Source organism: Prenolepis imparis, unplaced genomic scaffold (genome assembly GCF_030444845.1).
Source record: "Prenolepis imparis isolate NDT839.2.m4 unplaced genomic scaffold, iyPreImpa1.0 SCAF_13, whole genome shotgun sequence".
Lineage (NCBI taxonomy): Eukaryota > Metazoa > Arthropoda > Insecta > Hymenoptera > Formicidae > Prenolepis > Prenolepis imparis.
The window spans coordinates 5,550,352-5,561,383 of record NW_028141171.1 but is presented as its reverse complement, the minus strand read 5'-3'; the positions used below and the strand labels follow the sequence as shown (position 1 = coordinate 5,561,383).

At 35.1% G+C, this 11,032-nt stretch overlaps 1 protein-coding gene across 1 annotated transcript; it reads left to right on the top strand.

The window, feature by feature from the left end:
* The first annotated feature begins 3,170 nt into the window (after positions 1 to 3,170).
* Mtp (microsomal triacylglycerol transfer protein) lies at positions 3,171 to 11,006 on the top strand. The gene is made up of 6 exons (XM_083053418.1): positions 3,171 to 3,308; positions 3,398 to 3,567; positions 4,292 to 4,315; positions 4,777 to 4,970; positions 6,847 to 7,500; positions 8,670 to 11,006. The coding sequence occupies exons 2-6, from the start codon at positions 3,492 to 3,494 to the stop codon at positions 10,416 to 10,418; spliced, it is 2,697 nt and encodes an 898-aa protein (XP_082909544.1). The 5' UTR covers positions 3,171 to 3,308; positions 3,398 to 3,491; the 3' UTR covers positions 10,419 to 11,006.
* Positions 11,007 to 11,032: the final 26 nt, after the last annotated feature.

The window sequence follows — 11,032 nt, the reverse complement described above, 5'->3', positions numbered from 1 at the left end:
AATCGAACGATTCTCTCGTCTCTTGTTTTGTAGCCATTGCATTTGTCTTGGCGTCAAAATAAAATCACTAACAGTTTTTCAACGGAGAACTTTCTTGCATTTTTTGAATATGAAATTAGCATTTTGGATAATATTATAATATTTTTTTAAACTGATATGTATACAATAAATTTGGGGGAATTTTATCTTCACTTTTAACGTGAAATATAAAAGGACTTGTAAAGCACTATATAAATAAGCTAAAAAGAAACAATTATATATTTGATTGAATTAAATAATACGTTTCGCATTTGTTATGAATTATTATATACACTATAATTAATAAAGTCAATAATTAAGAAAGGCATAAAGAACCTCTGCGAAGCTCTTTCTCGTAATTGTCGCCTATATTATAGAAACTTTTCTGATATGATATCGTCGCAATATTATTATTGTTCCGAAATAATGGTCGCTTCTTTTGAAATACCTTATAAATGTGCAGATGTTGCACAAGATTTCACCAAAACATTTTTTTTCTTTCCATTGATTTTTTGACATTACAAAAACTTTACTTGTTGCAAGAAATGAAAAGCGCCGATTATCTCATGCCATCGATATTGGCTCGTTTATGTATATTTGAACAGCTAATTAATTTAAATAACTTGTTTATTTATATATGTATTATAATATAACATGTAACGATAAATGAAATAATGCCATATACATTGAATTCGGAAAATTGTTATATGACGAAATTGCAATATATAACCGAAATAAATTGCTGATAATATCACCAGCTTATGAAACGATTATTATAAACGCACGAATCGCTTGCAAAGCATTTCGAAAGGTATCATTTTACGCTATCATAGATTTTAAATAATAAGTTTTGCATAATAGTATAAATTATTAACATGCCCTTTCGAATTTATATTTCAACAACAGTTTCTGTATATTCCAAGTTTTTATTCCAATCGAAAATTATCAAGTAAATTTTCCAAGTTTTTCGATAATTTATTATGTTAATAAAATTTACGTAAGTTTAAAATAACGAGAATGTTTTTTTTTTAACAATGATTAATAAAAGCATTTAGTAATTTTGAAATACAAATAAATCATTAGCAAATCAGATATTAATAAAAAATTGTAATAATAATTACACTTTATTTAAATTTAAATTAATTCAAGATAATAATATATTAATAATTATTAGTAATATTAATAATATTAATATTCTGTTGATAAGATTAATAATAATATTCTATTGATTAAAGTGATTAAAATTTGTTATACAATAATTAATTCGAAAGTATAATTGTCCTTCGAGTAGTTCTCGTTGCCGACAAATGTTATTTCATCGATCTGTGACAAAGTAGCTCGTAATTCTAACAATAGTTAGCGTTATTTTCTGTCTGCATTTAATCCAATTTGATTTTTATTTTGAAACAAAATTCTATTTTTACAGAATTTTTTTAATTTAAATTAATTTTTAGGACAAAAATTATATAAAAAATATTTAAAAAACATTTTGTTATCAAAATAAGGTACTGCATTTCTTTAGGAAATGGATTGCTGTGCCATCTCAAGGGATACTCTCTAAACTGAACACCCTATACATCGAAAAATACATCGAAAAGTTCTTATAAAGCTTCAAATATACGAATCAAAAATTCGTGCGAAATCTAATGCACGTGTAGAAGAGAAATAACTATTAATATCTAATTAAGAAACATCTAATTAAAAATATATTCAAAATATATATTAATTTAATTAATTAAAATATATTAAATGTAATAGAAACAAGATATTAATCAATTAATCTCACACAATCTATTTTATCTTAACTTATAATTTATATATATAATTAGATGGCACAGGCATACTAAATATATTGAATACTATATTTTATATATTTATATATACTATATATATATGTACATATATATTTCCATATGTATATATTTCCTATGTATATATATCCTATGTATATTTTATACTATATTTATACTTTTTATACTATTTTATACTATTTTTATAAATTGATGAAAAGTTTCTTAACATAAATTTGAAATTATAACTCATAATCAGTCGAATTTTATATATACATAAAAAATCTGCGCTCTTCCGTTCAGCTTATATCGCGCTTTGTTTTAAAAGATCATTTTGCATAATCGGAAATTAATCAGCAATATTTGAATTAATATCTCATTGGTATGCCATCGGCTTTATCACATCGTGAACAAATCATCGAAAGAACGAGTTTGAAATTGAGAGAGATCGAATGAATGATGATGTCGGCAGGGTCATGTCGGAGGTTCAGGGGCCACTGCTGATTGATAAGAACCGCTTTCAGGGACGTTCGTGATTATTCACTGCGAACGGACGGGACCGCACCCGGATCCCGTTCTGCCACAGTAGTCTCACGACAGTTTGGTTCGTAGATCCATGACGTGTATTATGTATTTCGTTCTTGTGCGTGACATTTCGTCGAACGGTTTCGTGTTCATGAATTTGTGTCATGAATTTGCTCGAATTTCCCGTCGACTTCTGACCGGATACTTTAACAAAATATTATTTTAAGGTTGCACACGCCAGTAAACATCAGTGTGCTTAATAACTATTTAATAATTTAGTCTTTAAATGCCAAAATATTTAAATTCATGTTGACATTCGAATTTTATAGCCAATACAATTGAGTTGTTTTGCGAGTTTGATGCGCTTTTTACGTTCGTTGACAAATAAGTTTTTTTAAATGGTGATCAAGTGTCTCAAAAACAGGGATATATTGAACTTCCACTGAAAATCCACTGTACTTAAAAGTAAGTAATTTTATTCTTGTCGATATAGTTAATTTAGAAAAAAGACAGTGTCTTTACTATCTTTAAATCAAAAGGACTTCAATGTACAACTGTAATTACATAGATGTAGAAAATTGAAACGTATATTTGTGAGGATTTTTCCTCGTAGCTGAGGAAAGGTCTATGAAGATTTTAAATGAAACAAGGAAAATGCCAAGAACCTGGAGCACACTCCGTATAGCATTCATCAGTCCGGATCGGACAAATTGGCCGGCTTCCGCAGTGACTCTTTTCTCGGTCTGTCTACGCACATCTCGCTCTTTACAGTTGTATGACGTATATCATCAATAAAGCGATGCATATATTACACGTGCTGCTCACACGCGCGTCCACATGTGATTTATATTTCACAGCAGAGTCTATAAGTTTGCGGTATCGGAAAAAGTCTCTTCTTCAACATCGACGTTGCACGAGTAGGGGAAAGCAAAGGATCTTGCTAGTTCCCGATGGTAGAGAAACAGGCTCACGGTGGTAGGGAGCTAGGGGCGAGAGAGGAAGGGAGTTCCCGAGTTCGCGATAACGTAGGCCTGTGCCGTCTAATTATTCTTGTTTACCCGCAGAGGAAGGAGAGAAGGAGAGCTGACAGGACAGCAAGGCGAGGTTCGCGATACGACGGTGGTTGCAGTGCAGGACGACAGCAGGAGCGAGGAAAGGATGGCCGGTCGTCTTCTTCAGGGCACGCCAGTCAGGATGCTCGCCGTCTGCATGGTCTATCTTTTCACGCTCCTCGGTGAGTTATCCGCCGGTTGTTGTGGCCCCCCTGTTTTTCCCTTTGCTCTCCATTCGCTCCCACCCTGACCGTATGAGATACCCCCTTAGCCCCCCAAAACCCCGGGCTTCGTAGTCCCCCTTGTGGCACCCCGGTTCCCCTTTATCACGGAGTAGACCGAAAGTCATTCATTGAAAAATGCATCGTACGAGCCGGCCGGAACAAAGCGGCCCATTGAATACGCGCTGCTACTTCCAGTAAATTGTAGTACAATTATAGACGTTTCTCTCTCTTTGTGAAAGTATAGCATAAATGATGTGTAAAATACATTTTTTTTATTATTTAATTTTCAAGACAAGCCATTTTAAATGTGTGAAAATAATGTGCCACGTGCGTCTAATTATCTATATCAAAACTATTTTTGCTGAAAGCATATCAGTGTATATTAGCGATGACCTCTTCTCATCACATTAAGAGAGCAGTGAAAACTAACTACGATCTGCTCAGATATTATATAGCGATAATCTTGTGTGAAAAAAATTCTAAATCATTCATAATACGAACTTTAATAGCTAAATAATTTTCTCCGCATATTATTTTAATATGCAAAATTACTTTCTATGAAAAGACATATTTTACATTTTCTATATCTTCTTCTTTCTCACGAGAATTTATCCTGAAACATCAATCTATTTTTTATTGATATATTAAAAAGAAATTTATAAAACAGAATTTATTTTTACAGGTTCGTACTGTCAGATGGCACCAGGTAATTGAAGAGAATCATAATTTTAAAAAACATACAAAACAATGTATAAAAATTCACACGAATTATTTGAAACCGGTCGATTTCATGATTAATATATTAAAAAAAAATCATTAGCAACGCCCATTCTTGGTTGTCGTGTAACATGGACTCCTCGTGAATTAACGGTATTCGGTACGACGCGGGTTCACACACACACACACACACATGTACCATACGCACACATACGCACACGTGTGTCCGGCATGGCGTGCGTTCTCTCTCGAGTGCCGATCCTCGTCGTCTAGTGCGCTTCTGCGCTTGTCAGTCGACGCGCGACGCGACTCGCGGTCAGTCACGTTGTCCAGCGTTTGATTCACAACTATACAGACGTATACAACTACCTCGTTACTATCAGCTGCCGCGTGAATCACACGACTGCACGATGACGAGTATATGCTGGAAATTGTGCGCAATATTTGCAGCCGTAGCCGGTGTCGCCAGAGGCTGGGAAGCAGGAAGCGGCCACAAATACAGATTAACGAACACTCTGATCTTCAGGGAAGCCGGGTCACCGAAATCCGGAGGTGATGTCGGCTTTCAGTTGACCAGCGAGCTGGACGTCACCGCTGTTTGGCAAGATTCTAATGATCCTAATAGCTTTTTACTTAAATTCAAGGTATGACATTTTTCATTGTTATCTTTAATTTGAATATTTCGAATCTTCACTGTAAAAAAATGTAATGTATTACATAAAAATATGTAAAATGACATAAATAATAAGTGTAAAATGTATACATTTTTATTATTTATCGTGTAATTTTACACTTATTATTTATATAATTTTACATATTTTTATATAATACATTACATTTTTTTTAGTGTTGATGGAGGATTTATCGTTATTGTCCATATATTTTTTATTAAAATTTTATGATCGCGTGAAAATTCGTTCTTGAAGTTTTTTTTATGGATCGTAATCTTCCAAATATTTTGCCAATCAATCGACATTTTATATTAAACTCACTTTATTGCGCAACTCAACGAATTAATAAAAATAAAATATTTTCACAATTTGAAATAAATAAATTCTTAATTATTTCTTTTGGAAAATTTTTTTAATATAGATGATAAGAGTTAATTATGAATAATTACAAATAATTATACGATAGCATAAGCAGCTTGTATTAATATTTCAATATGCAAATAACACAAATTTACACTTATTATTTTTAAAATTACTATTAGATAACTCAGAAAATTTATAGATAATACTAGAGATATAGATATACATATTTCTATACATATGTAGATAGATATAGATATACATATATATTTGAGTATTATCTGAATTATTTGAGTTATATATTTAAGTTAAAAATGATAAAAGTAAATGTGCTCTATGCATATTGAAATATTAATACAAACTGCTTATGTTATCGTATAATTATTTATAATTAACTCTTATCATCTATAAAAAGAATTTTCTAAAAGAAATAATAATTTATCAAACTGTGAAAATATTTTATTTTTATTAATACGTTGAGCTGTGCAATAAAGTAAGTTTAATATAAAATGTCGATTGATTGGCAAAATATTTGGAAGATTACGATCCATAAAGAAAACTTCAAGAACGAATTTTCACGCGATCATAAAATTTTATAATTATTTAGACATATATATTTATTTATTATTTATTCATAAATTCGCATGATATTATACTCAAAACGTCAATGCGTTAGACTTGCCACGTGGATTTCTAAATTTTATATAAATCATGAAGCTTTGTTTGAGATCGTATACATCTGCTTCACACATGTATCCCATATTTCCATCTTACTTATTGTTCCTCAAAATGAACAGATTGTAAGGGTATGACAAAAAGGAACCTTTAAAAACTTTTATATATCAAGGATAGAATATCTATCTTCAACTGAGAGAATCGTAATGCTGTGAAAAGCGTATTGAGCCTTTTGATAGTCAAAAAGATTATGTCAGAGACTTACTGGATAGTGATAACCCTGTATCCAAAAGTGATAAAATATTTCTCAAACAACAATCTGTACAAGGAAAGTCTTGAAAATCAAACTCATTACTAACATAAATCAATTATTTATAACTTGTTGACTAATTTCAGTATTACAAAAAAAAATTGAAAAAAGATATTATAAATTATTTTTGCGAAGCATTTATCAAGAAAAAATTCAAATGAATTATTGGTATTTGGATTAATAGAAAATATAATTATTACGTCAAATTAATGAAATATATTTCGATTCGCACAAGTGATATTGATTTAAAATAATTGTTTATTATTTTAGTTAAGTTATATAAAGAGAGTAAGATATTTTATAGAGATGAGTTATATAAAGAGATAAGAGATATATCAATTTCGTCTACAAGGAAGACTCACAAAAGTTATTTTAAATCGAGTAGAGATTTCAATATATATAAATAATTTTTGCATATTTTAGCTGATCATGATCTTTCCAATTTTTCAGCTGAGATATGATAAACATAATATATTACATAAATATATATCTATATTTTTTCAGCTGTTGTCGCCGCAGTTATGGATCAAATCCCGCCGAGCTCCGGAGCCGGAGGGCTTCGTGGAGCATTCGTCCAAGGTGGAGCAGGTCGCCGAGAAGCCCTTCTTCGTGCTATGGCGATCCGGCGACGTCGAGGCCATTTACGTGGACTCGACCGAGAACGCGTCGTCCGCGAATCTGAAGCGCGGCCTAGCGAGTCTCTTCCAGTATCGAACCCTCGACGACGAGGTGCGTCAACGTGACGCCTCCGGCATCTGCGACGTCGTCTATGTGTCCATCGGAGAGAACCTCATCAAGAAACAAAAGACTGCTTGTACGTACGATACATTACCGCCGCCGAGGCGACACTCGAACCCGGTGTTCGCCGTCAAGCTCGAAAGTTATCGCAATTCCACGTACGCACTTACGCAATCACTGCTGCCGGAACGCGTGCTCGACTATGAGAGACATAAGATGACCTTGGCGTCCAAGATAGATATCGGTACAAGCGTCGTATCGGAAAGAACATTGGAACAGACGCCGGGGATCCTGAGCGCGAACGTCGTTCAAGCGGATTCCGCAAAGCACGCGGTAATGATCTTGGAGCCTGGATACAAAAACACCAGTATCGAGCTACAACCGGAGTCTGTCACATGTCCCGACACCGGATGTCCTACGGTAAAATTTTCTGTTAAATATCTATTCCCATACATAATATCAGGCGATAAGATAGAGAGAAAATGAAGGAAATTGTGTACTTTGGTGACACGAAGATATTTTCTAAAGATACTTCGAATATCGAAAAAACATCGTAAAAATGAAACATCGCTACAATTATTTATTTTTGAGAATTATTAATAAAAAATAATCGTTGTAATCAATTTGGCGTTTAAAATTATTACAATTTAATATTAGTAACAGTTTGAATCGTAAATTATTTCAATATTTTTATCTAAAAATATCACACACACACAATCTAAAAAATATATTTTTTATTTATTAATATAAATCTTTTTATCCCTCCTTTCTAAAAAAAGGCATGTTAAGTCGATTCTCGAAAGTCTCGAAATATTGTTGCCTCTTTTTCGCGATGATTAAAATAAAAATATGTTATAGAAATTAAAATAATAATGTTGTAAACAATATGTTATAATACTTTAAACTCGATTATATGTATATTTTTTGATAGAAATCAGCTGATAACTGTCAAAAATATTAATTGAGTTTAAAGTATATATATATGTATATTATAACATATTATTTAAAACATATTTTAATCTGTATAACGTATTATTATTTCAAAATCGCTCAATTCTCTATTCTCTATTCAATAAAAGAAGAGAGAGAGATTCATTGATTCGCGAAACATCTCGCGTCCTTTTCGCGTTATCTCCAATTCTTTCACGCTCGAGTGAGCACAACTCGGAAACTCGAAACGCGCATCCGAAATTCGATACGCAGGCAAAAAGTACATCCTTCGACGACCTTGAATTGTTTCAGTGTCGCGCGTACATACATACCAACTGCAACCGATTTCTTATCGCGCATACCTATATGATTCATGTCTCCATTTACTCACACAACTTTTTTTTTATTAAAAAAATTTTTTTATCATATTATTTGTAAATTTAATTAGCAAATTAATACTTTATTAATATTTTTTAGAAATCAGCTGATTAAAGCATTAATTTGCTAATTAAATTTTAAAATAATATGTTATAAAAATTAAAATAATAATATGTTTTAAATATAATATAGAATCATATTATATTATAGTTTTTAATAAATACTTTAATATATGAATATTATTTATATTCTATCATATTTAAATATATATCTCATTTCAGATCGCACAGACGATCGAGGAATATCGCGAGGCGCTTATCCCTTCCGCGCTAGGTACAGCGAAATCAGCAGCGGCCTTCCTCAAGCTTCTTCCTCTAATTAAAAACGCCTTACCAGAGGAACTACACAAGATCCTGAAAACGCCGCGCTATCGCCAGATGAAGATGCAGCTGTTGGACGTGTTCGGTTCCGCGTCTACGTTGCCCGCTCATCAAGCGGCTATGAAGATTCTCCGGCAAGACGAGATCGGCGACGAGACCGAAAGGTATCTATGGGCTCTATCTCTCTCGCCGACGCCGAACATCAACGTAGCTAAGGACATTCTCAGACGCTCCGAGGAGACGATGCAGAATGACAAGGTGTCCGAGACTTACGCGCTCGCTGCGGGCGCGATGGCGCGACATTATGGCTCGCCTGCGGTGATAGATAACGCGAGGGTTAGCCTGGAACTGGGTCTGGACACTTGTAGCGGTGAGGAGTGCAAGCTCAAATTTCTGCGGGCTCTGCGAAACCTGAAGAGTCCAGAGGCGATTCCCACGTTGCTGTTGCACGCGATCAGTAACAACAAAGTCATCAGCGTCGCAGCTTGGCGAGCCTTGGCGGCTCTTCCTCGCGAAGCTGTGACCGACGAGCTGAAGGTCGCGGCTCACAGAGCCTTCTACCAGATCGGAGGATCGCAAAGAGACAGCAGCGCGCGAACGATCGCGTTAGATATCATCCTCGAGAACGAGCCTTCCGAAGAAGTCCTGCATGATTTCGTGAAATACCTGAGCAGCAACGACCCGGCTTATGAAGTCCGCAAGTATCTCGGTCAGCGACTGGAACAAATTGCCGAGAAGAACGAGCGATTCGCCGGATATCTCAAGAATATATACGCGATTGGCAATACGAGATTTAATAATTATCACGCGCGAGCGTCGAGGGGTCTCACTACCGCCTTTACGAGAAACTTCCTGCGTTCGCCCGAGAGCAACGGCTCCTTGGTATCCATTCAGGAGGTAAACTCTGGTCTGCTCAAGCGCGGTATCGTAGACGTCGTGCTGGAGACCAACGAACAACGACAGGCGATGTTCTCGCTAGGATTATTCGCGGGTGGTCTCAGCAGCTTTGCCTCGAGCCAGGACGATAAAGCGGAAGCTGCTGATGATGAAGTAGCTACTGCCGGTATGGAGATAGACCTTCTCGGCGTCGGCGTGCGACCGTTCGTCTTCTTCTACGGTCAGAGCCAGCTGATGGGCCATGTCTGGTCCGGCACAGCATCCGAGAGGACTCCCGCTTTCCAGGCTCTCGCTTCATTGTATAACCACAACGAGTACGTGCCATTAGGATCCGGTTTCGTCGCCGAGATCGACGTTCAGGGCGCCGTAAGTTTCGACCTGGCCGGGCAGATTCAGCTGAGCCTGTGGTCGAGAAACGCGCAGTCCTTGGTGGAAATGGACGCTGGTGTGATGATCCACGGCGGCACCAGGGTGCACTCGAGCTTTGTGCAGAGTAAGGCGGAGTTCTCGATGACTATGGAGCCCAAGCTCCAACTGTCCACCGATGTAGACTTCTCTGGGCCGATGTCGCTGTGCATGAGGCTCAGCCAACCGATCACCACGGTGAAGCAGCAGGTCTACAAGATCGAGAGAATACCCGGTAGCCGGCACAGACTGAGGAAAACGCGGCGGATGAAGATTCACTCACCCGGCAGGTCTTACAAGCTCAATCGAAAGAACAACGAAATGTGCGCAAAATTTGCGGTTAGTTAACGCACTCTGAAGATTGCTCAGTAACTTTTTTTAAATATTAAGTAATCGCGATATAAAACTGTTTTGTTTTTTTTACCGTTGTGAACCTCGATAGTGTTAAAGATTGAATCTAAGTACGATAATACAGCAGCGTTTATACATATGAAATCGATTTGTGAATCGATAGATAACGTTATACTTGGACCTCAATATAATGCTCGAATTGAATTACTTGAATGCACTCATCGATAGAATGAGAAAATTAATATTATGATATTATTAATTTTTGTAATAAATAAGAAAAAATCTTTGCAAATCTTCTTATTTATTTTTACTTAATGTGATCATTGTGAAGAAATAATATTTGCAATAGAATCTCGCTTTTTGTAATGTTGCAATTTTTAAATATAATTTTTCTTTTTATCTTTGATCCATTACTCGTATTACATTTCTTAACTTTAGTTTTATTAACATTACATACAATGAAGACATTTATTACATTTATACTCTTCTCTTCGAGATCCATTATATCGAGGCTCGACTGTATTTATATTTTATATTTTGTACATTCATTTCTACAACGTAAGCGTTTCGCTGTTAATAAAAAAAATTGCACGACATAACGTCCAACATCC